Genomic DNA, 27,691 nt, shown 5'->3' with positions numbered 1-27,691 from the left:
CCGGTTTGGCGGAGGGTCAGTCATGGTGTGGGGTGGCATTTCTTTGGGGGGCCGCACAGTCCTCCATGTGCTCGCCAGAGGTAGCCTGACTGCCATTAGGTACCGAGATGAGATCCTCAGACCCCTTGTGAGACCATATGCTGGTGCGGTTGGCCCTGGGTTCCTCCTAATGCAAGACAATGCTAGACCTCATGTGGCTGGAGTGTGTCAGCAGTACCTGCAAGAGGAAGGCATTGATGCTATGGACTGGCCCACCCGTTCCCCAGACCTGAATCCAATTGAGCACATCTGGGACATCATGTCTCGCTCCATCCACAAACACCACGTTGCACCATAGACTGTCCAGGAGTTGTCGGATGCTTTAGTCCAGGTCTGGGAGGAGATCCCTCAGGAAACCATCCGCCACCTCATCAGGAGCATGCCCAGGCATTGTAGGGAGGTCATACAGGCACGTGGAGGCCACACACACTACTGAGCCTCATTTGGACTTGTTTTAAGGACATTACATCAAAGTTGGATCAGCCTGTAGTGTGGTTTTCCACTTTAATTTTGAGTGTGACTCCAAATCCAGACCTCCATGGGTTGATACATTTGATTTCCATTGATAATTCTTGTGATTTTGTTGTCAGCACATTCAACTATGTAAAGAAAAAAGTATTTAATAAGAATATTTCATTGATTCAGATCTAGGATGTGTTATTTTAGTGTGCCCTTTATTTATTTGAGCAGTGTATATATATATATATATATATATATATATGGTGGGTGTTCACAAAATGGAACAAACACCAAATTGAGACTCTGCATGCAGAATTCTGCAAAAACATCCTCTCGCTCTCTCTTTCTCTATTGTCCTGCAAACAGAGTGAAGTGGACATCCTTGAGCAGGGGGATACTATCTCTATCTAACTCCATCCACCTCTCTCCCTCTATGTCTTTCTAAGAAGAGCACGTTCAGATACAGCAGAAGGGTGACCTCTCAACCCAGCCCTCCCGCTGTTCCATCTGTTTGCATACTCCCTTCCGCTCTGTTTCTTTCTCTCCCTCTATCGATACCTCCCACTTTCTCTCTGACATGGAAAAGTACATGTCAGTCTCCACAGACTTGCACCCCTCGATATACATCGACTCTCTCCCTTCTAAACACTCTGGCTTCCTGTGAGTCGGTCTGTCCTGCCATCACTCTCTCTCTCGCATTCTTTTGCTCCGTCTCTGTGAAAACCAGTGGCTCTTAGAGACTGAACAGGCCTCTCGCCACAGCCAACCTTCTGGTCTGCACAATGTCACCCTATCTTTCCATCTCTCTCTCGCTCTCTCAGACAGACAAAGGGAAGAGAAAAACTACAGTATACCTACCTCGGCCTAAACATCAGCACCACAGGTAACATCCACAAAGCTGTGAACGATCTGAGAGACAAGGCAAGAAGGGCCTTCTACACCATCAAAAGCAACATCAAATTGGACATCCCAATTAGGATCTGGCTAAAAATATTTGAATCAGTTCTAGAACCCATCTCCCCCTATGGTTGTGGGGTCTAGGGTCCAGTCACCAACCAAGAGTTCACAAAATAGAACAGACACCAAATTGAGACTTTGCATGCAGAATTCTGCTAAAACATCCTACGTGTACAACTTAAAACACAAAATAATGCATGCAGAGCAGAATTAGGAAGATTCCCACTAATGATCAAAATATAGAAGAGCAATTAGATTCTTTCAGCCACCTAAAAAGGAAGTGATTCTCAAATCTTCCATAACAAAGCCCCCACCAACAGAGATGGCCGCCTCGCTTCGCGTTCCTAGGAAACTATGCAGTTTGTGTTTTTTACGTGTTATTTCTTACATTAGTACCCCAGGTCATCTTAGGTTTCATTACATACAGTCGAGAAGAACTACTGAATCTAAGATCAGCGTCAACTCACCATCAGTACGACCAAGAATATGTTTTCCGCGACGCGGATCCTGTGTTCTGCCTTACAAACAGGACAACGGAATGGATCGCATGCAGCGACCCAAGGAAACGACTCCGAAAAAGAGGGAAACGCGGCGGTGTTCTGGTCAGACTCCGAAAAAGGGCACATCGCGCACCACTTCCCAGCATTCTTCTTGCCAATGTCCAGTCTCTCGACAACAAGGTTGACGAAATCCGAGCAAGGGTGGCATTCCAGAAGGACATCAGAGACTGCAACGTTCTCTGCTTCACGGAAACATGGCTTACTGGGAAGATGCTATCCAGGGCGGTGCAGCCAACTGGTCTCTCCACGCATCGCACCGACAGAAACATACATCTCTCTGGTAAGAAGAGTGGCGGGGGCGTATGCCTCATGACTAACAGGACATGGTGTGATGAAGGAAACATACAGGAACTCAAATCCTTCTGTTCACCTGATTTAGAATTCCTCACAATCAAATGTAGACCGCATTATCTTCCAAGAGAATTCTCTTCGATTATAATCACAGCCGTATATATCCCCCCCAAGCAGACACATCGATGGCTCTGAACGAACTTTATTTAACTCTTTGCAAACTGGAAACCATTTATCCGGAGGCTGCATTCATTGTAGCTGGGGATTTTAACAAAGCTAATCTGAAAACAAGACTCCCTAAATTTTATCAGCATATCGATTGCGCAACCAGGGGTGGTAAAACCTTGGATCATTGTTACTCTAACTTCCGCGACGCATATAAGGCCCTGCCCCGCCCCCCTTTCGGGAAAGCTGACCACGACTCCATTTTGCTGATCCCTGCCTACAGGCAGAAACTAAAACAAGAGGCTCCCACGCTGAGGTCTGTCCAACGCTGGTCAGACCAAGCTGACTCTAGACTCCAAGACTGCTTCCATCACGTGGACTGGGACATGTTTCGTATTGCGTCAGATGGAAATATTGACGAATACGCTGATTCGGTGTGCGAGTTCATTAGAACGTGCGTTGAAGATGTCGTTCCCATAGCAACGATAAAAACATTCCCAAACCAGAAACCGTGGATTGATGGCAGCATTCGCGTGAAACTGAAAGCGCGAACCACTGCTTTTAATCAGGGCAAGGTGTCTGGTAACATGTCCGAATATAAACAATGCAGCTATTCCCTCCGCAAGGCTATTAAACAAGCTAAGCGTCAGTACAGAGACAAAGTGGAATCTCAATTCAATGGCTCAGACACAAGAGGCATGTGGCAGGGTCTACAGTCAATCACGGACTACAAGAAGAAACCCAGCCCAGTCACGGACCAGGATGTCTTGCTCCCAGGCAGACTTTTTTGCCCGCTTTGAGGACAATACAGTGCCACTGACACGGCCTGCAACGAAAACATGCGGTCTCTCCTTCACTGCAGCCGAGGTGAGTAAGACATTTAAACGTGTTAACCCTCGCAAGGCTGCAGGCCCAGACGGCATCCCCAGCCGCGCCCTCAGAGCATGCGCAGACCAGCTGGCCGGTGTGTTTACGGACATATTCAATCAATCCCTATACCAGTCTGCTGTTCCCACATGCTTCAAGAGGGCCACCATTGTTCCTGTTCCCAAGAAAGCTAAGGTAACTGAGCTAAACGACTACCGCCCCGTAGCACTCACTTCCGTCATCATGAAGTGCTTTGAGAGACTAGTCAAGGACCATATCACCTCCACCCTACCTGACACCCTAGACCCACTCCAATTTGCTTACCGCCCAAATAGGTCCACAGACGATGCAATCTCAACCACACTGCACACTGCCCTAACCCACCTGGACAAGAGGAATACCTATGTGAGAATGCTGTTCATCGGCTACAGCTCGGCATTCAACACCATAGTACCCTCCAAGCTCGTCATCAAGCTTGAGACCCTGGGTCTCGACCCCGCCCTGTGCAACTGGATACTGGACTTCCTGACGAGCCGCCCCCAGGTGGTGAGGGTAGGCAACAACATCTCCTCCCCGCTGATCCTCAACACGGGGGCCCCACAAGGGTGCGTTCTGAGCCCTCCCCTGTACTCCCTGTTCACCCACGACTGCGTGGCCACGCACGCCTCCAACTCAATCATCAAGTTTGCGGACGACACAACAGTGGTAGGCTTGATTACCAACAACGACGAAACGGCCTACAGGGAGGAGGTGAGGGCCCTCGGAGTGTGGTGTCAGGAAAATAACCTCACACTCAACGTCAACAAAACTAAGGAGGTGATTGTGGACTTCAGGAAACAGCAGAGGGAACACCCCCCTATCCACATCGATGGAACAGTAGTGGAGAGGGTAGCTAATTTTAAGTTCCTCGGCATACACATCACAAACAAACTGAATTGGTCCACTCACACTGACAGCGTCGTGAAGAAGGCGCAGCAGCGCCTCTTCAACCTCAGGAGGCTGAAGAAATTCAGCTTGTCACCAAAAGCACTCACAAACTTCTACAGATACACAATCGAGAGCATCCTGGCGGGCTGTATCACCGCCTGGTACGGCAACTGCTCCGCCCTCAACCGTAAGGCTCTCCAGAGGGTAGTGAGGACTGCACAACGCATCACCGGGGGCAAACTACCTGCCCTCCAGGACACCTACACCACCCGATGTTACAGGAAGGCCATAAAGATCATCAAGGACATCAACCACCCGAACCACTGCCTGTTCACCCCGCTATCATCCAGAAGGCGAGGTCAGTACAGGTGCATCAAAGCTGGGACCGAGAGACTGAAAAACAGCTTCTATCTCAAGGCCATCAGACTGTTAAACAGCCACCACTAGCATTGAGTGGCTGCTGCCAACACACTGTCATTGACACTGACCCAACTCCAGCCATTTTAATAATGGGAATTGATGGGAAATGATGTAAATATAACACTAGCCACTTTAAACAATGCTACCTTATATAATGTTACTTACCCTACATTATTCATCTCATATGCATATGTATATACTGTACTCTACATCATCGACTGCATCCTTATGTAATACATGTATCACCAGCCACTTTAACTATGCCACTTTGTTTACTTTGTCTACACACTCATCTCATATGTATATACTGTACTCGATACCATCTACTGTATGCTGCTCTGTACCATCACTCATTCATATATTCTTATGTACATATTCCTTATCCCCTTACACTGTGTATAAGACAGTAGTTTTGGAATTGTTAGTTAGATTACTTGTTGGTTATCACTGCATTGTCGGAACTAGAAGCACAAGCATTTCGCTACACTCGCATTAACATCTGCTAACCATGTGTATGTGACAAATAAAATTGGATTTGATTTGATTTGAACCTGGAGAATAGTCCCCTCAGCCAACTGGTACTGGGACTCTGTTCACAGACACAAACAGACCCCACAGAGCCCCAGCACAGCAACACAATTAGACCCAACCAAATGATGAGAAAACAAAAAGATAATTACTTGACACATTGGATAGAATCAACAACAAAAAAGAGCAAACTGGAATGTCATTTGTCCCTAAACAGAGAATACTCAGTAGCAGAATACCTGACCACTGTGACTGACCCAAAATGAAGGAAAGCTTTGACTATATACAGACTCAGTGAGCATGGCCTTGTTATGGAGAGCGGCCGCCAGAGCCTGTCTTCTCTTAAGAGCCAGGTCTGCCTATGTGCCCACTGCCCACAAAATGAAGTGGGAAACGACCTGCACTTTCTAACCTCCTGTCAAATGTACAACCATATTAGAGACACACATTTCCCTTAGAATACACAGATCCACAAAAAAAAAAGTGAAAACAAACTCCGTCTTGATAAACTCCCGTATCTATTAGGGATATGGCTGTTTAATCTGTTTAATCTGCCTGCAGACCGTCTCTCCCCTGTGACTTCCATCTGCACAGCAGCAGACAGTGAGAGGGAGAGGCAGGGAGTGAGTCATCCACTGGGCTACGACAACGCTTTGTAGCATTCACATTCACAGGTCATTTTAATAGGACACACACAGGTACAGTCGGCAGACAGTAGCCTATACGTGGACATAAACGTCGAAATAAGTATTGTTTATTTGATTACAGTTGAGCTCCAGACTGAAAATACAGTCGAAGCCAAACAGGCAGCTACGTAGCTGTCTGATATATAGACAAGAGGCTCGTCTATATGTCTTAGTCCCTATGACAGGGAGCTGGCTGCCCGTCATTGAGGACGGAGCGTCCGTTAACTTTAACTCAATAAAGCTGTTCAGAAAGACAGCTGAGATTCGGCAGCAGCTGTGGACCGTCTGGAGGGAAAGTAGTTCCGACAGTAATCCGACAGCCTGACACTGAGGACATAACAGTCTCAGACCAGACTCTGAGAATGATCTGCGTCTCGGTCTGTCTTCACCTTCCAGTCTGTCTCAACTTGTTTGACATTTGTGTCTGAACAATAACAATCAACTGACACATTGGATAGAATCAACAACAAAAAATGGCATATATTATTATATTATTATATTATTATATATTGATGACGTACGTTCAAAATAACTATTGGACTGAAGTGGGAAAAAAGACTCACATGGTAATAGATCGCTCGTGTTGTGTCTAAATTATTGAGACATAACAGAAAGTTCGCACGTAGGAATGTAAATATTTATGGAGTGGTATTCTCTTACTGTCCTAGCTAGCCTCCCTGTGACCTCCAAACGAAACAGACAGACGCTTCATCTCTGTGGGAGAGGGTTACACGGACGGACGGACGGACAGACAGACACACACCGCATTTATAATCCTACCGTGGAAACAGGCCATTTCAGAGTGTTTAACTGAAATCCATCATGGAGAGACTTTTAGGAGTCTCTCTGATACTTGGGCTAAATAAAAGAATAGTCTTTATTAAGGAAAGAGTCCCTAGCTGTCTGCTCATAACAGAGCCCCGTGTTAAAGTGTTAGCAGTTCTCACTCTGCTCTGATGGTAGTATCTGGTGAGTCCTCAATGATTGTCCATCCATCCATGTGTTCTGTCCACGCACATGCCCGAGCAGGCACGCACACATGCAGTGAGACAGGTGAGATTCAGTGACAGCCGGCTCCCTGCGTTAAATCCGGGCATATAATCAGAGGGCAGTTAGAGAAGGTGAGAAAATGCAACATAGGACAGCGCTACCCCCCTATGAGTGGGAGTGTGCGTGTGCGTGTGCGTGTTTGTGTGAAAAGACACTCAGCGGGCAGGAGCATAGGTGAAAAATGGCGACAAAGGACACCGTCGCCAGTGAGAAGGTGAGAGTGTGACAGAGCATGTGCAAGCAGACATGTGTGTAGCCTATTCTGTGTACGCAGAATTCTGATGAGAGTGCAATGTCCGGTACCCCTCTGTTCTCCTGCTACCCAGCCCCGCTTAGAGAGATGAAATACAGGTCCAACACAGAGCAGCCCAGCCCTGTACTGGCTAAGAGGTACGCTAGCTCTTAATCACTCGAGCCTCTGGCTGCATCCCAAATGGCATCCTTTCCCTATATAGTGCATCCCAAATGGCATCCTTTCACTATATAGTGCACTACTTTTGACCGGAGCTCTGGTTAGAAATAGTACACTATGTAGGGAAAGGATGTCATTTAGGACACATCCTCTGTCTGCATCCTCTGTCTGCATCCTCTGTCTGCATCCTCTGTCTGCATCCTCTGTCTGCATCCTCTGGCTCAGTAGAGCTGATGAAATCAAGGGGTTGTTATGTGATGCTGGCCACCCATAGATTTATGACCCTCTTCATGCCCTCTAACCTCCAAACCCTCCCTATTTAGTTTGATCAAACCACTCACTATTGGTCCACCATGTCAGCACTGTGTAAAGTACCATCAGCACTCAAATCATACAATGCCTGTCTATTCCCTTTAAGTAGGCCTATTGACTATATTGCTGGCAAAGCAAGAAAGTTGGGATTAACATTATAGACTGGATTGTTATGGGTACATTTCCTACAACATATGGCATTTTATGATGTTAATTTGACCAGTATTGTTGAAGCAAAAAAATCCTGCAGCAACAGGATTTGAAGGTTTAGTTTTATAATGTTTATAATGTTGCTTGATCTTTGATTAGGCTATTAGCTGCCAAAAATCTGGCCACATGAAAAGTGCAATACTGTTAATATAGCCTTGCATAACTGCAAATTTGCTTTTCCTGTGGTGCAGGAAAACTCTCTGCAACGAAAGATTGATCAAATTAAGATCCTTTGTATATGTAAACTGCTTTGTGTGTTTTCAATTCAAACCAAGGCGCCAAATGTGTCTTGTTTCGGTTTATAGAAGGACACATCCATCGGGGCCTTTTGTGTAAAAGCTTTCCAATGCCACATTGATGTGCTGTCAGAACCAGTGGTGGCCACTAATTGGTTGAATACCCGGGGCGCAGGGTGGTTGAAGTTGTCAACAAAGCAGCATGACAGAAATATGACACCACATTTTCGAACTACCAGTAGTTTTTTTTACATATAAAGCAATCTGTGCATTTGAACAAGATCTTAAATTCACCCATTTCACTGGCTGTTTAAAACAGATTAGATGATACTATTCAGAAGGAGCAGCAGGGTCAAGAAAGAGCACAGCCATGGGAGGTAGGGGTACTGAGGGGGCTGCAGCACCATTAAAAAATATATATTTTTTAAACATTGAGCCTTAACTAGTCCTCTATTAGTGGACCAATGCAGCCCTCTGTAGTGCATGTCGATTTTTGTTTTAGCTATCTACTTATCAAAGGTAGATAACTGGCTAATTTGACAAAAAATCTACCAAACTATTTCTCAATGTTTTTCAAAATTACTGTAGCTGGCTAATTAATTTGATCGTGCTTTATGATACACATGGTTTTATGTTGTTTTAGTCCACACAACATGTCGTCCTGTAACCTACAGTGGAACCTGAGGGAAATGATCAAATTGGCCAGTCAATGTCGTGCTTTTTTTGTCCTACCAGATCCACGATGAGAAGGTTCTAGCTATTGTATCGCTTTGTCCAACTCTTGTTGGATGTAGATGTCACGTTTATCAGCTCCCAGGCTCCCATGACTATTATGATAATTTATTTACAAGTTAATTACAATTTGATTTTAGCTTTAGCGCTATCTGTACCTGTTAGAGCAGATCGAGTCTCATTTTTGCTAAAAATATTATGTTATTGATCGATTGACTATGACTTTTCAGATCGCCCAATAATGCTATCTGCAGGGTTAGCTTCAGGAAAATATTGCAATTTTTCCTGGACTTGTCACAGCTGTATGGACAGTACTGATCTAATGATTCTGCCTCTTTGCAGCAAAATCTGCAGAGCTGGGAAGGTTGTATCTGTCACACCCTGATCTGTTTCACCTGTTCCTGTGATTGTCTCCACCCCCTTCCAGGTGTCGCTTATTCTCCCCAGTGTTTTTATCCCTGTGTTTCATGTCTCTCAGTGCCAGTTCGTCTTGTATGTTTGTCAAGTCAACCAGTGTGTTTTTCCTGTACTCCTTTTGCTCTTCTCTTTTTGATAATCTTCCCAGTTTTGACCCCTGCCTGACTCTGGGCTACTTTCCCAACAGCTTTATCATCCTGCCTGCCCTGACCTTGATTCTGCCTGCGCTGACCTTGATTCTGCCTGCCCTGACCTTGATTCTGCCTGCGCTGACCTTGATTCTGCCTGCCTGACCTTGATTCTGCCTGCCCTGACCTTGATTCTGCCTGCCCTGACCTTGATTCTGCCTGCGCTGACCTTGATTCTGCCTGCGCTGACCTTGATTCTGCCTGTGCTGACCTTGATTCTGCCTGCGCTGACCTTGATTCTGCCTGCCCTGACCTTGATTCTGCCTGCCCTGACCTTGATTCTGCCTGCCCTGACCTTGATTCTGCCTGCCCTGACCTTGATTCTGCCTGCCCTGACCTTGATTCTGCCTGCCCTGACCTTGATTCTGCCTGCCCTGACCTTGATTCTGCCTGCCCTGACCTTGATTCTGTCTGCCCTGACCTTGATTCTGTCTGCCCTGACCTTGATTCTGCCTGCCCTGACCTTGATTCTGCCTGCCCTGACCTTGATTCTGCCTGCCCTGACCTTGATTCTGCCTGCCCTTCGGTACCTGTTGGACTCTGAACTGGTGTTGACCCTTTTGCCTGTCCATGATCATTATCTTGCCTTACCCAATTGGATTAATAACTATTATAAGACTCCAACCAACTGCCTCCTGTGGATGCATCTGGGTCTTGCCTTGTGTCATAATAGTATCCCCCATATAGATAACATTCTGTTGGTTGCAAAAATTGTGTAGAATAATTTAAATGTAAAAATCCTAAGTTTTGAATCAGGTGTCGTTTTGCATATCGGTTCATAAACCATGTGCCATGGAATCGGTAAGTCAAAAATGTCTTTCCAACTATTTTGCAATCTATATGGCACGGCTATCAATTTCTTTGTCCTTACAAGCCCTTTTAACCAACAATGCAGTTTTAAGAAAAGAAGTGTGAAGTAAAAAAATAAAAGTAACATAATTAAAGAGCAGCAGTAATAACAAAATAACAAAATAACAATAGCGAGGCTATATACAGAGGGTACCGGTACAGTCAATGTGGAGGCTATATACAGGGGGTACCGGTTCAGTCAATGTGGAGGCTATATACAGGGAGTACCGGTTCAGTCAATGTGGAGGCTATATACAGGGGGTACCGGTTCAGTCAATGTGGAGGCTATATACAGGGGGTACCGGTACAGAGTCAATGTGGAGGCTATATACAGAGGGTACCGGTACAGTCAATGTGGAGGCTATATACAGGGTGTACCGGTTCAGTCAATGTGGAGGCTATATACAGGGGGTACCGGTTCAGAGTCAATGTGGAGGCTATATACAGAGGGTACCGGTACAGTCAATGTGGAGGCTATATACAGGGGGTACCGGTACAGAGTCAATGTGGAGGCTATATACAGAGGGTACCGGTACAGTCAATGTGAAGACTATATACAGAGGGTACCGGTACAGTCAATGTGGAGGCTATATACAGGGTGTACCGGTTCAGTCAATGTGGAGGCTATATACAGGGGGTACCGGTACAGTCAATGTGGAGGCTATATACAGAGGGTACCGGTACAGAGTCAATGTGGAGGCTATATACAGGGGGTACCAGTACAGAGTCAATGTGGAGGCTATATACAGGGGGTACCGGTACAGAGTCAATGTGGAGGCTATATACAGGGGGTACCGGTACAGAGTCAATGTGAAGACTATATACAGGGGGTACCGGTACAGAGTCAATGTGGAGGCTATATACAGGGGGTACCGGTACAGAGTCAATGTGGAGGCTATATACAGGGGGTACCGGTACAGAGTCAATGTGAAGACTATATACAGGGGGGACCAGTACAGAGTCAATGTGGAGGCTATATACAGGGGGTACCGGTACAGAGTCAATGTGGAGGCTATATACAGGGGGTACCAGTACAGAGTCAATGTGGAGGCTATATACAGGGGGTACCGGTACAGAGTCAATGTGGAGGCTATATACAGAGGGTACCAGTACAGAGTCAATGTGGAGGCTATATACAGGGGAAGACTACCAGTACAGAGTCAATGTGGAGGCTATATACAGGGGGTACCAGTACAGAGTCAATGTGGAGGCTATATACAGGGGGTACCGGTACAGAGTCAATGTGGAGACTATATACAGGGGGTACCGGTACAGAGTCAATGTGGAGGCTATATACAGGGGGTACTGGTACAGAGTCAATGTGGAGGCTATATACAGGGGGTACCGGTACAGAGTCAATGTGAAGACTATATACAGGGGGGAACACAGTACAGAGTCAATGTGGAGGCTATATACAGGGGGAACCGGTACAGAGTCAATGTGGAGGCTATATACAGGGGGTACCGGTACAGAGTCAATGTGAAGACTATATACAGGGGGGAACACAGTACAGAGTCAATGTGGAGGCTATATACAGGGGGAACCGGTACAGAGTCAATGTGAAGACTATATACAGAGGGTACCGGTACAGAGTCAATGTGGAGGCTATACACAGGGGGTACCGGTACAGAGTCAATGTGGAGGCTATATACAGGGGGTACCGGTACAGAGTCAATGTGGAGGCTATATACAGGGGGTACCAGTACAGAGTCAATGTGGAGGCTATATACAGGGGTACCAGTACAGAGTCAATGTGAAGACTATATACAGAGGGTACCGGTACAGAGTCAATGTGGAGGCTATATACAGGGGTACCAGTACAGAGTCAATGTGGAGGCTATATACAGGGGGTACCAGTACAGAGTCAATGTGGAGGCTATATACAGGGGGTACCAGTACAGAGTCAATGTGGAGGCTATATACAGGGGGTACCAGTACAGAGTCAATGTGGAGGCTATATACAGGGGGTACCGGTACAGAGTCAATGTGAAGACTATATACAGGGGGTACCGGTACAGAGTCAATGTGGAGGCTATATACAGGGGTACCAGTACAGAGTCAATGTGGAGGCTATATACAGGGGGTACCAGTACAGAGTCAATGTGGAGACTATATACAGAGGGTACCGGTACAGAGTCAATGTGGAGACTATATACAGGGGGTACCAGTACAGAGTCAATGTGGAGGCTATATACAGGGGGTACCGGTACAGAGTCAATGTGAAGACTATATACAGAGGGTACCGGTACAGAGTCAATGTGGAGACTATATACAGGGGGTACCGGTACAGAGTCAATGTGGAGGCTATATACAGGGTGTACCGGTACAGAGTCAATGTGCGGGGCCACCAATTAGTCGGTAATTGAGGTAATATGTACATGTAGGTAGAGTTAAAGTGACTACGCATTCCTCATGAAGCTGGTTGAGTGAATGCCAAGAGTGTGCAAAGTTGTCATCAAGGCTACTTTGAAGAGTCTGAATTATAAAATATATTTTGATTTGTTTAACACTTTTTTGGTTACTATGTGATTCCATATGTGTTATTTCATAGTTTTGATGTCTTCACTATTACTCTACAATGTAAAATAAATAAAAACCATTGAATGAGTAGGTGTGTCCAAACTTTTGACTGGTACTGTAAATACACACTCAACAAAAATCTAAACGCAACATGTAATGTGTTGGTCCCATGTTTCATGAGCTGAAATAAAATATCACAGAAATGTTCCATATGCACAAAATAATTCTTTCTCTCAAATGTTGTGCACAAATGTTCTTATAATCCCTGTTTGTGAGCATTTCTCATTCACCAAGATAATCCATCTACCTGACAGGTTTGGCATATCAAGAAGCTAGTGCACCTTGTGCTGGGGACAATAAAAGACCACTCTAAAATATGTAGTTTTGTTACACAACACCATGCCACAGATGTCTCAAGTTTTGAGGGAGTGTGCAATTGGCATGCTGACTGCAGGAATGTCCACCAGAGCCGTTGCCAATGAATTTACTCTTAATTTCTCTACCATAAGCCTCCAACATCATTTTAGATCATTTGGAGGTACTTCCAACCGGCCTCACCACCACAAACCACATGTAACCAAGACAGACCAGGACCTCCACATCTGGCTTCTTCACCTGGCAGTCACCCGGACAGCTGATGAAACTGAGGAGCATTTCTGTCTGTAATAAAGCCCCTTTGTGGTGAAAAACTCATCCTGATTGGTTGTGCCTTGCTCCCCACGGCTGCGCCCTATCTAGACATGTGAAATCCATAGATCAGGGCCTTTTGAATTTATTTAAATTGACTGATTTCCTGAAATGAACTGAAAAAATGTTGAAATTGTTGCATGCAGCGTTTATATTTTTGTTCAGTATAATTTCTAAATTTGTTTTTGCCATGTTTAATCTAGATACTGAATACTTTTACGTTACATTATGGGAGCTAAACATACAAATAAAAAAATACAGATAAAATATTTTTATTTTTTTAAATATATATATATACATGTATAAAAAAATCATGAAAGTATATATTTTTTTGAAAGTACTAAGGACTAATGTTACATGTAATTTTGTCTTTGAAACATTCAATTGAAATACTGTAGAAATCCATTCATTCCTATGGAGGACTGATTTTCAGAGGAGTGCCAATATGGCCGACCAGTAGCTTAAAAGCCTGTCATTGGCCAATACATAGCATCAACAATCAGGGTTTATATATCATTGGTCCACTGGCATCCGGTTTATACAGGCCAACATCACATGCGCACTTGCACTCAGTGCGCACAGGGAGAAGCGCGAGCAACGACGACGTCATCCAAAAACATGGCAGACATTGGATGAATTTAAAATATCTTCAGCTGTGAGTGATGAAGAAAAACAAATCGGCCTCGGAGACAATTATTTGAATAGTTCAATTGATATTTTACGCACAAAAGTGATGACCAAAATGTCTTATTAGGAATTTCCAAATCTGCCTTCTCCATGTGGCCTTGTATGGAAATGGTATTTTTGGACCGGGCGTCAGATAAACTGCAGTACCGAAGCAAAACTATAGGACCGGAACCCTGGCCCCTTACCATAGGAATGCAAGACAGGGGAAAACAACAGCAAGCCCAAAATTCTCCGCTGGAGTCCTGTAATTGCACCGGGGGGAGAGCTGTGATGGCATCTGTTGTGGTAAACCAGAAATGTATCCTATCAATGAAAGATGGCTGGCCAGGCCTGTAAATAGGCTTGGGAGAAATAGGCTAAGTAATCGACAGTTCGATTGTAATTTAAATAGAATGACAGATGTTTGCCATTATCTAATAGAATAGTAATTCACCAGGAATAAAACTCCATCCTTGGACCTATTAACAGGTCAGGTCTCAAACAATCATGACCTGTCAGCAAGAATGAATAGAACCACAACTTCATGGTTCATAGCGGTATGTAGGTCTGTAGCCCAAGGGCCAAGTTATGTTTTATTTCCTTGCAACTTCAGCCAACTGCCGCTGTTTGCATGGTGAAGCGCCACTCTCCTCAGTCGTAATAAAACGGATTGTTTCCAGGTTTCAGGGATACAGTATTTACAACCTAACTTCCGTTTACCCTGAAAACGTATTTGGGGTCTCCACGCAGGTGACGTTAGGTTAAAGACTAGCTGAATTATTGATTGGATGGATGCCTTATTTTCAGGAAGAGGATTTAGGACTAAGATGAACAGTAATAAATATACTGTTCACCGTAGGCCTACTGACCACGAACAATATACTTCTGAGTTATTAGGGGATATTTAATATTACATGCCAAAAGCAGAGCAACTGTTGGAGCCTGCTCATAATCTTTCTAAGCAGCAAAATAAAACAACAGGTATATAACTATATAGATAGGCCTACAAAAGGCATAGCCCCCATACAAATCCTTACCATATCGACTTTTAGTTTTCGAATCTTCTCATCTAGGCTCTTCCTCTCTGTGATGTCTCCGTCTTTGGTCTCCGGCGAGTTCAACTTGACATCTCCGCGTTGCGTTGACGCCTCTTCCCGCATCCACTTTAGCAAACCCTCCGGTGTCTTCCGTCCGATTTTCACCTCCAAATCTTTTAAATCTGGAACAGAGTCGTTGGAAACTGTGCCTTCATCCATAATCTTCCGTTCTTTGTTAAATCAAAAGTACACTACGTCCTCAGCTGTGTTTCTTGGATATCCTTGTCTGTTAAACTGCAATAACAGAAATCTCTAAGTGTAATGTCTGGCATCCTATGACCTACACAACTCCTCCACAATCAATGCGCCAGAGAGATAATCGGATAAATAATGCACCAGGTCCTTTTATAGTTTTTTTTAAATATGCCGAACACTGGGAAACATTAATAGACTATACTGCTGCTGAGCTCATGGATGTAGAACATAACCTATTACCATTGGAAACACGTCGATATGGTGAAGTTAGTGCGCTGTTATAGCCTATTCCCAGTATGCAAAATGACGTTCCAGAACTTTGACATCAAGTGCATTTCAGATGCTGAATTAAAGGTTTACAAGACCTATTTTCCAAACGTTGAAACTATGTAATCTACAGGATATTGAAAAAAATATTTTTCCATAATTGATCATATGTCCAAATTTGAACTACTATACATTCTCAAGTATAACAAAAATCACTTTTATACTTAATATCAAAGAGAACCCAATTGAAGAATGCTTCCATCTATTTGCACTTATGTTAGCTTTTTCAAAACCTTTGAAACGTGCAGCAATTATTTTCAGAATAGTCTATACAACAGACCAAACCAACAGACCATTTCAAATAGAATAACATTCTGAGTAACGGTTACAGATGTGGTTTATTGCTATGACTGATATGTTGTTGTTTATTTAGCTTAGTTGAATGCACTGACTGTAAGGCACTCTGGATTAGACCATCTACTGAATTACAAAAATGAACATGTATTTGTTTTACTTGCAAAGCATGCTGGGTATTATTCTAATGTATCCCGCCCCCAAATAAGTACAAATTTGGCTGTTGCGGGCCAGATCCAAATTTGAACTAATCATAGACCTCGGGTATGATTCACAAGTTGGAACATCACTGTACAGTACAGCACAGTTTAGTACAGTAGAGCATAGTAGAACACAGAAGACAGTGTACAGTACAATACGGTACAGTGGTTGCTCAACTAAACGTTTTGAGATTATGCTGCGGGATTCAGAGGAAATTTGTGGTTTAGTACGGTACCCTGCGTCACTGCTTCATTGCTCTAGACCAGCGCAAGGGGGAGTTAGAGCACTGATTATGCTTCTGGGTCCCAAGGCGCTAATATGTCACCAACTGACAATGAATGACTGTAAGTCGCTTTGGATAAAAGCATCTGCTAAATGGCATATATTATTATTATTATTAATGCGCGACATAAACCAAATAGAAACTGATAATTGTGCACAACTTCAAAATGTAATTTTGCCTCCCGGGTGGCGCAGTGGTTAAGGGCTCTGTAATGCAGCGCCAGCGATCTGGTTGGGTTGTGTATCGGAGGACGAAGGACTTTCAACCTTAGTCTCTCCCGAGCCCGTACGGGAGTTGTAGCGAAGAGACAAGATAGTAGCAACTAAAACAATTGGATACCACGAAATTGGGGAGAAAAAAGGGGTAAAAATTAAAATAAAATAAAAATAATAATTTCAATGAACTGAATGATGAGGATGAATAAGGTGATTGAATTTAGAACAATAGTTTAAGAATTGCTATTCCTCTGTCCTGCACGCACACCCCAGGAAAAATACACCGTTTTTTTGTTTCTACTCGTCAGTAACACTAAGGTTTTTATACCCAGAGAAACTAAAATGTTCAATTATATTCCATGATATTCTTATAGTTGATGGTGCCTTGGCACTTACATAAAGCTGAGTGACTCACTCATTCATTGCTTTGGATCAAAATCAATAAGGATAAAGATTCTTTCTGATATTCTTTAATAAAGAAATGTTTTGGAAATGTTTTGGTTATTACCACCGTCTCTTGCGCATATTCCATATGGATCCATAACGAATTACTATGGGAATAAATATCACTGAATGACAGAAATATTGGAACAAAGTAGGCTAATGAAGGTAAACAAATTGTTGCTTACTAGAAAATACTCTTTCAAAATTATTGGAAGAGACAAGTGGAAGGGGGAAAAGACGGCATTCAGAGGTCAAGATAGCGCTGTTCTGAGACGAGCATGGGGACTGGTCTTGATAAATGAACCAGATTTTTTTATTTTCACTGAATCTCCGTTTGGGTATAGGTTAGACTACAATTAGGGTGTGGAAATGTTATGATTATTTTGGTCTTACTGTAGTACTGTAGCCTACTCCCGACCGGTCACGTTGTACAGCGCCATTATGGGCTATTAGCAGGACAATGGACTCTTGCCAAGAAGGGGGGTATGGGGAGAATTGTATCATAAAATGTATGTCTTAGTTAGGTTGGCTGTATCACAACCGGGCATGATTGGGAGTCCCTTAGGGCGGCACACAATTGGCCTAGCGTTGTCCAGGTTTGGCCAGTGTAGTCCGTCATTGTAAATAAGAATTTGTTCTTAACTGACTTGCCTAAAGGTCATGTTGTACAGCGTTATATTTTCCGAACAGAAATCTGAGGGTTTAGTTCTTAGTTGTTCTTGGAATATAAACATAATATTAATCAAATTAATTAAGCTACATTTCTTCAAATCAATCCCACATACTATGTTCTTACAAAAAAGGTTTATGAAGCGATGGTGGGCTTTTGGTTTCTCTCCCTCTAAAAACAGAAATCATTCTAAATAACAAACTGACTGTATTTACACTATTAGTAAGAATGTCTCACCTCATGTTTAAGAATGACCTTTTTCTCGCTCACATTCGGTTATTTGAAAACCAAATCATCTCCAAAATATCGTTCTTTTTTTAAACAAACCATAGAAACTTGGTTGCAATTTCAGTTTAATCCACTAGAAAAGACAGAACAAATAATAAACAAATATTGTGGTTAAACTCAAATATACAAGTTGATTAAAAAATATATAAATGTGAACCTTTAACAAGTGGAAGGGCAAAAGTATTCTTATTAACCCTGTGAATTCTGAAAGAAACACGTTTCTAGGAGGTGATGTTAGTAGGACAATATATATTGGTCATATTAGTCATGGCTCCTGATTGGCACAGTGGTCTAAGGCACTGCATCTTCGTGCAAGAGGCGTCACTACAGTGCCTGGTTTGAATCCAGGCACTGTAGTGTTTGGGAGTCCCATGTTTGGGAGTCCCATAGGGCAGTGCACAATTGTCCGGGTTAGGGGAGGGTTTGGCCGGACGGGATGTCCTTTTCCAAAAAATAGGCACGGTGGGCTTTTGGTTTCTCTCCCTCTAAAAACGGAAATAAATATTTTGGCCTTTATAAATATTATTTTGGCCATTATTCAGATTACAATCGCTCACTTTCGGTTATTTGAAAATGAAATCTCCAAAATATCGTCATTTTTACTGTGTACCGTGCTGTCCAAACTTTACTTTACTGTAATCTGCTGTTCTCTACTGTACTGTACTGTGCTGTCCAAACTTTACTTTTCTGTAATCTGCTGTTCTCTACTGTACTGTACTGTCCAAACTTTACTTTACTGTAATCTGCTGTTCTCTACTGTACTGTACTGTCCAAACTTGCGAAACATAGATGTCTATATTTGGCCTAAATCAAGGCCGGTTCTAATCGCACCCAAAAATATGTCCAAAAGATGTTGCCTAAAGTCAATTGCTTAGTGGGTTGAATTGATGTGCCCATCAGCTGAAATAAATACACTTTCACTGGGCTGTATTATGTTAAATTCTCACTGGAATTGGTCAAAAGTACATTGCTTCTCGGTGGAGGTATATCTATAATAATGTGAAGCTTTCTAAGAAAAAAAGAGTCGCTTAAACCTATGAAATAATAGCACTTATCTGTAGTCCAGACGATTGGTTTTGCTTCAGTTCTCACCATGGAATAGTCCTTTCTGGGTAAGGCTAGTAATTAGTTATGCTATTCTTGAAATATGCAACAGAGAGCTGAATCCAGGAGTCCAGATTCTACCTGCCTGATGACATTGACAGCCGCAGAGAGAAGGGAGCGCACAACTTAGCTGCCATAAGTAGCCTACTGTAAAACATCTTTATTGAGTACCACAGTATGAGTCATAATACCCATAAAACCTAGCGGTGAAACTCGAAAGTAGTTCCAATCGTTTTTTCACCATTCATTTTTTTTGCGTTTGAGATTTTTAACTACTTCATATAAGGTCTGTGTTTCGTGTAGGCTTACCCTGGAGTGACGTATTGATAACCGTGCAAATCTCTCTCGGACAAGATAACTTATATCAATATATTTGTCTGTAATTGTCCCACAAAAATGAAACACTAATTAGCCACTATTGTGGCTATCATACAGAACTACACATCCTGTCGCAAGCTTTGGCGTCATCCCTCGAAGCATATTTCACCATGCAGTAACCTGTCAAGTAGATATTATAGCCTTTTTTAGTTTGATATCCTGTATTTCTTATGTGCATTCTTGTTTAGAATTTTTCAAATTACCTAGCTAGCTACCTTAAATACATTGAATTACTAGAATTACCATCTGGACTTTGTAGCGAACTAGCTAAACCTTAGGTCTCTCCGTCGACCCAGCTAGCACAGTGGATCTGGGCCGATTCCGGCTGAGAGTCAGACTCGGCCGACGGCATGTGGCCCGAGTCTTGTCCACCCTCGGCAGTATTACTTACGGCTAGGATGCGGGGAATGAGCTCGGAACGATTCTGGTGTAAGTTATCTGGCCCAGATGTATTACTAGGGGCTCGGGACGATTCCGGTGTGAGAGTTATCTGGCCCAGATGTATTACTAGGGGCTCGGGACGATTCTGGTGTAAGTTATCTGGCCCAGATGTATTACTAGGGGCTCGGGACGATTCTGGTGTAAGTTATCTGGCCCAGATGTATTACTAGGGGCTCGGGACGATTCTGGTGTAAGTTATCTGGCCCAGATGTATTACTAGGGGCTCGGGACGATTCCGGTGTGAGTTATCTGGCCCAGATGTATTACTAGGGGCTCGGGACGATTCCGGTGTGAGTTATCTGGCCCAGATGTATTACTAGGGGCTCGGGACGATTCCGGTGTGAGTTATCTGGCCCAGATGTATTACTAGGGGCTCGGGACGATTCCGGTGTAAGTTATCTGGCCCAGATGTATTACTAGGGGCTCGGGACGATTCCGGTGTGAGTTATCTGGCCCAGATGTATTACTCGGGGCTCGGGACGATTGTGGCTACTCTCTGGCAGATGATTAAAAGGGCTGCTTTATATAATTAACATTTCATTATTTATTTATTTTTCCATATTTTCCTCATTGTTTCTGTGATAAAAAAAAAAAAATAATAATAATTGTTTAAGAGTCCTGTTTAAGTAGTATTTTAGTATTTTGATACTTTGTGCAAGGCAATTTATAAGCATTAAAAACTGTGTGGATGGAGCCTCCTGAGTGGCGCAGAGGTCTAAGACACTGCACCACACCGCAGTACTACAGATGGGGCCTCCTGAGTGGCGCAGAGGTCTAAGACACTGCACCACACCGCAATACTACAGATGGGGCCTCCTGAGTGGCGCAGAGGTCTAAGACACTGCACCACACCGCAGTACTACAGATGGGGCCTCCTGAGTGGCGCAGTATTATTCTAACCTCATAATGTGGAAATAAATTTTAAACGCAAGAAAATCAAGTTTTTGACTGCACTGGACCTTTAAAACTGCAACACTCTCTACGCCCCATGGCAAAATGTGGAGAATTGCTGGGAATGTATTTTAAAACATTCTCTCTCCACTGTCAAGAGGGGGGCCAGTAAAATGTTTTGTAGCGATGTGGGGGGCCTGTCATGCCAAATAATGTCCCCCGGCCAAATAATGCCCCCCTCCACGTCACAATGGGATTCGATAAACTGTTAGCGTCCGTTGCTATATCAACTGTGGGATGACCTAATGATTAGAGTGTTGGAGATCATTAGTCTAAATTACGTTCTTTTCATCGTCGCTGTGCAAACAAGGCTGATTTCTGCGACAATTTCGCTGTTTAACAAGTTTTGTTAAGCTAATAAAATGGAAACATTAATTCGAACAACTTTTGGGTACCTTGTTAATCTTACAGCATGAAATCCATGTCTTAACCATTGCTACATTTCGGGAATGGCGAAAAAAAAAGGGTAATCTTTTTGACACATTAAAGGTACTTACCTTACAGATCAGGAAGTCAGCTAATTTCCGCCCCATTCATATGCAAATCCGTTTGATTCATTGGCTTGTCTGGCTGTCATGTTAATATTTTAACCTGTCCTTCCCTTTTCTACACTGAAATAATATAAATTCAGTCATCCTCTATTATGATCATTTTTTTCTGTCTGGCATATCTCATTAGTATAAACCTTGTGGTTGAATATATATGTATCTATTGTAGGTCCTGGGATACAACAATGAATAATGTGGAACAAATAAATACCATCAAAGGATACCATACAACTTACAATAATGAACACCTTATGAAATAGCTGAGAAACCAACCCGACAATATTTCAGATTTTTATTACATAAACTTTGATCGTTTTTGGTGCAGTTGTGTCATTAATATTTTTTCACAGATTTGTTGTGCACTCACATGGCAATCATAGAGTAAAATACTGAATTCTGCTGTGTGGAATATAGCAGTGGTTGCTGTGTGGGTGGGAGGTTCTGCCTGTCACTTGTTCTCAGCAGGCAGTCAGTCTCAGAATGGGGGACTTAAAGAGGGAGACTGCACAGTCCAGGCACGGCTGCTCTCTTTGTTCCGAGTGTTTGCAGTGCTAGTGTTTTTAGATAATCTGTGTTTCTCAAATTTTATGTGCCCAGTATGATAGTTTTCTTGCTCTTTCTTAGCAGATAATGACAACAACAGTAGCTGTACATGATGTAATGAAAAGTTGGAGGGTGGTTGGTAACGGAGGACATCAGGTGGATCCACGTCTGGATGTTGGGCAGAACCCCTAGGTCCCGGAGAACAGGAGCAGAGTTAAAGGGAACAGGGTAGGAGACAGAGACATAAACAAGCAAGCACACAGGTTACACTTTACTGCGAGAAAATTGTAAGGATTAGTGCCGTGTTATAAATGGGAGATATGTACTTTTCAACACATTTGGAAGGTATAGCCTACCTCAAGCTGGTCCCCCTCGGACTCAGATCACAGAGAATCAGACTTTTTTTCTTTTTTTTTCAAATCAGACTGATCCAAACTCACTGGTTCTGGTGGATGGGTTACCTCCTGGTGGGCTCGGACAGTCAATGATCCTAAAGTCATTTGGAGAAGTAAATTGAAGAGGTATATTTTTATAAGCTTAACTACCATTTCTTGCTTTCTCAAATGTCAACCAAAGCTTAACATACTTTGTCTATTGGGCTTCACCGACGTGTAGGGCGGCAGTGCTTCCAGTGGTCGACCGTCCAACTGTAGAAGATTGTTGGCTTCCACCGAGGTAACCCTAGGAAGACAAAGAGAAAAATATCAGTGTTAGGGAAACTAAAACTAGCTTCGGGTTATTTTGTGTGCAAATGCATATAGTTATTATCAAGATTTTTTACATTCACGTTAACAGATGGGGACCTCAGCTAGGAGAGAAAAAGCAGCAAGATTTCCCAGGTCTGGCCTTCCTTTCGTCCTTCTTCCAAACCATGAATTCGCTCGGATGTCGTAGCACTTGGTCCCCTTATTGATTCTGCTCCAGTAACTCTCCTTCTGTTTCTCCTGCGCCTTGTCCATGTTCAGTCTCACCTTGATTGATGACAGGAATACATGCAATTATATTTCATGTTACAAATACATTTCTTACATTTCTCTTGGAGGGCAAGAAAATAAATGAACAGCGGGCAATCATTTTTACCTGGTCAAAAACCTCCTCCTCAGTCCGTGCCTGAAGGTAGTACTCGAACGTGTTCTGATCTGGTTCGACAACTTCCATCACATCAGGTGGGGTTTCATTGATCTGAAAGTACGTTATACAAAAATGGCAATAGACAAACAACAACATTAAGTCAATCTCAAATTTGAAAGACTACAGTATATGCAATACTTGTATATACTATCACATTTTTTTGCGTCAGTCAACAGCTGCGGCTCCCGTCCGTACTCGGCATGGATTCTACTGCTGTGTGCAAAAATAATTACCTTCAGGTTGTTCTCCCACCCTTCTTGGAACCAATCAAGGGACTTGCCATTGGCAGTCTTGAGGGTCCTTGTTGGTCCATTCACCAAATCTGGAGGAGGAGGTAGAAAAGCAATAACAATGTAAGATATTGAAATATATCTGATTATGTACCATGGAGAAAAAAAAATGTAAAAAATAAGTCGCTCTGGATAAGAGCGTCTGCTAAATGACTTAAATGTAAATGTAAATAAAACAAACCATTGGTGACAGAATAACAGAATAACCTTGTATCTGTGTCATACAGTATGCAGATTTTCATATGTGTAAGGATACTGACACACACATTCTATAATATTGAACTCTGCTGTGGTCAAATAAAGAAACCATTACAACATTTTAATGTGGACACTTACCGATCATGTGCCATGGTGAAACAACGTTGATGGGCTTCAGCCAGTCTTCACCCTCTCAAACTCAACTTTTGAAATGCAAGAGAAAAGCCACAATGTATTATTCCAGTTTAGGCACAATTTATATTTTGGCCACTAGATGGCAGCATTGTATGTGCAAAGTTTCCGACTGATCCAATGAACCATTGTATTTCTGTTCAAAATGTATCAAGTCTGCCCAAATGTGCCAAATTGGTTTATTAATACATTTTCAAGTTCATAACTGTGCACTCTCCTTAAACAATAGCATGGTATTCTTTCACTGTAATAGCTACTGTAAATTGGACAGCGCAGTGAGATTAACAAGAATTTAAGCTTTCTGCCCATATCAGATATGTCTATGTCTTGGGAAATGTTCTTGTTAAGTACAGTATCATGCTAATCACATTAGCGCACGTTAGCTCAAACGTCCCTTGGGGGGTCACTGATCCCATAGAGGTTCAATTATTTATTCCTATTCAACAATATGGACTTATATAAAAGACAAATATATGGTAAAGAAAGTGTTATCTTTTCAGTGGTTTCGGCCCTCTGAAGCAGCAGGTAGTAGGCAGGTTGTCACTGTCAAAAACACCGTCCCTGGAGAGCAATTCTGAGGTAATAATTTTGTGTGGACTGAGCAAGCGTTTATGGGGTGAAATAGAACTAAAACTGCCCGCATTCTCCTTCCTTCGCAACCGCTATGTGGTAAAATAGAGCCAAGCAACCAGCATAGCAACGGACAGTTTGGTTCATTACGTAATCCGGTCAGAATGTTGCAAGTTCTAGCAACAGAAGCTAGAACTCATTGAATCCCATTGTGACTTAGAGGGGGACACTATTTGGCCGGGGGACACTATTTGGCATGGCCCCCCCAACCAAATCTCACTTAGGGCCCCCTAAAGGCTAGTAGCGGCCCTGTCTGGCTGTTTAACTTTTTCAGGAGTAGGGCCATTTGAGGTTTTTATTCGGCAGGTGTTGAAATACTAATTTCAAAAAATAAATGCATTTGATATATTTCACCTCCAAGTCATCGAATTTGCTAGGTCAATAAAAGCTCAAATCTGTGACAGTCTCTGAGGTCCTATAGAGATCAGAGATGGTCCCTAATTTAGAGAGTCTCCGATGCTATAAATGCTTTTGCTTTTACTACAGGCTATGGCAGTGTTTTTCTTTGTTGCGGTCCACCCCATTGCAAAGTGCACATTCACTTCCATAACATTTGTTCTAGGCTACCAGAATGTAAGAATATTATCCACAATAAAACTGCAGTACAATGACATAATGGTTGTTTAGTTAATGGTGTCTGGTAGCTTGCTGTGTGTGTTTGCTTCTAATGGTAATCCTTCGTCTGTGTTAGTAAATTGCACCGTTTATTGTGCGGCACATTTTCTTCTGTTCTACTGAATGCTTGTTTGATGTTCTATTATGACGAACTCAATTTGTTTTGAGAATTTGACAAATACCACGTAGGCCTTCAGTATGTAATGTATTATAGTCTATTACAGTCCACCAGGTTTTTACAAAACCCCATTTTTCATTACATGTATTTCCATCAATAATTTAAAAATTATTACACCTGAATTTTACAGTGGAAATATTACCAGTATATTTTTCCTTAAAGCTTTTAAGCAACTAACATAATGTGTGTCGTAATTGTATTTTTATTTCAGTAGCTAAATAAAGAGGTAGGCATATCAGTTCCAGCTAAAACTTGGTTTGGAATCTGTTCTTCACATGGAGCAATAAGATCTGTGTGCAGGCAGCCTGCTTGTTCAAGTGAACTGGTCAAAATACCATACAACAGTTTGGACAGAGATCGCCCTGTAGGCTACACAACAACAGTGCTGGAAAACAAATGACAATTACTCTAAACTTCGACAAGATTTTACTGCTAAGTGGTAGTCCCTGTTCACCTTCATTCATGTTTTACTTTTGTAAGTAATGTGATGTTTTGTTGGGGAGAAGAACGTTAAGGAATTTTGGGGGGGGCTAATTTTAGCTAGCTAACGTTAGCTCACTGGCTAATTCTCCATGGACATAGTACGTTTTCATGGAGAGAGAGAAAAACATTGATTAATTGATTTTGATGTATTAGTTTTGTGCGTAAATGAGCAAGCGAGAGAGAGAGGTGGTTGGATCCTTATATATTTGTGTATTTTGTATTTGGCAATCCAATACATTTTGCCTGTCTGCTCCCCACCAACATTCATTCAACATTAATTCTAACATTACAACTCTCAACTGCTTTTTTCAATTTCAATTCTCTTTTTTTTTCAGGGATCTTCTAGCTTTGATGGAAGATTGGAGGAGGGAACAAACGGGAGTACAGTAGTTATCCAGCCTGCTGACTAAGAAATGTAAATAGTCTGTATTTTGCTGTCTATATCTCTCCGAATGTCAGCCTGACTGCCAGATTGCTGAGGGACAACATAGTCAATGTCCTTGCTATGCTAAGTCTGACTTAGTGAAGACCTTAGATAATGGTTAATCATGATTTGTTTCCTTCCTTACAGTTCTTGAAACATGTCAATGACCTCTATAGCAAGTACTTGGCCAAGTTACCAGTGACCTATTCCTCCGCATCGCAGTGAAAGGAGAGAGCAGAACCACTCCTCCTTAAATCCATAGTCATTGACTAAGTTTAGTGTGCAAAAGTTTAGTGTGTTTTTTTTTCTCCGTTTGATCCTCTTATCTTCAATGTGTATTGAATCCTTCTAACCAGCTTTGTAAGAGCTAGGTTTGTACAGCTATGCTGATGATCATTCATGTTTTTTCTCTGCATCAGGTCTCACTGAGACTGGATTCCTCAAGATACATGATATTCAGCTGCCCATGATTGCCTGATCTTACACTCTTAGCCCCTTTCTTGCTATCTAGAACCTAAAAAGGAGAACCTTTTTTGGTTCCATGTAGAACCCTTTTGGTTCCGGGTAGAACTATGGGGACAGCCGAAGAACCATTTCTTCTAAGTGTAGTGTAACTATGTCCAATTGAAACAGCAGCACTTTAAATAATATACGTTTGTACAGCAAATTAAATCCTTTTTTAACTCTCCTTTCTTTTCAGGTTCAAACCCATTCAACAGACACCTCCCTCCCTTGGTGAACAATGCAACGTTTCTCCCATTTCTCTCTTGCTCATTCTCCATGTCCCTCACTCAAACACGTGTGCAGTTGCAAAGAAGAGGAAGAGATTTGACAAAAACACAGTTTTCTAACAATGTTTGTTGAAGGAATGATAAGACAAGACAACTTTTAAAAATATATAATTTTATTGTCTATTTATTGCCTCTTTACACATACTACATTGCTGTTACTTTTCTTTTAAGAAAAAAACCTCTGTCCGCATCAATCTCCTCAGGATTATGGACGGTGCTGATTATAAAAATGTTGTTTGAATATTACCACATTTATTAGGATTAAGCAAAACTTTACCGTTTAGAGATGAATAAATAAAAAAATGTCATTATCCAACTACTGTCTAATTTCGATATCCTCTTAAAATGTTTGAGATTGATGACCAATTAGTTAATGTCCCTCTGTAATATAAGGGACAGAGGCGCGAACATGCCTTTGCTATCACTCGTGTGCTCCGTTGTAGTTGGTAAGGAAATCTGAGCAGTTGAGACATAGACAATGACAACGAGAAATTTTAAGTAGATTCTGACCGTCAAATATATGTTACTGTTCTGTCGTGTCCTGCATGCCCACATTATGCAAATGTATCATTTATTTTCTTCTCTTTTTATGTTTCCAGTAT

General features: G+C 42.5%; 1 protein-coding gene and 1 long non-coding RNA gene across 2 annotated transcripts in view; one reads left to right on the top strand and one right to left on the bottom strand.

Moving 5' to 3' along the window:
* Positions 1-15,725, bottom strand: part of LOC124038038 — a 30,067-nt gene extending 14,342 nt beyond the window's left edge. The window contains exon 1 of the mRNA XM_046353415.1: positions 15,216-15,725. Within this exon, the coding sequence (XP_046209371.1) occupies positions 15,216-15,434 (219 nt within the window). The 5' untranslated portion in view covers positions 15,435-15,725. The remainder of the gene's footprint in view (positions 1-15,215) is intronic.
* LOC124038039 lies at positions 14,098-27,405 on the top strand. Its single transcript, XR_006839290.1, has 3 exons — positions 14,098-14,484; positions 26,210-26,289; positions 26,999-27,405. It is a non-coding gene; the product is annotated as an uncharacterized LOC124038039 (long non-coding RNA).
* Positions 27,406-27,691: the final 286 nt, after the last annotated feature.

The sequence above is a fragment of the Oncorhynchus gorbuscha genome, linkage group LG06 (assembly GCF_021184085.1).
Source record: "Oncorhynchus gorbuscha isolate QuinsamMale2020 ecotype Even-year linkage group LG06, OgorEven_v1.0, whole genome shotgun sequence".
NCBI classification, from domain to species: Eukaryota; Metazoa; Chordata; class Actinopteri; order Salmoniformes; family Salmonidae; genus Oncorhynchus; species Oncorhynchus gorbuscha.
This window is presented reverse-complemented; position numbering and strand designations above follow the sequence as displayed.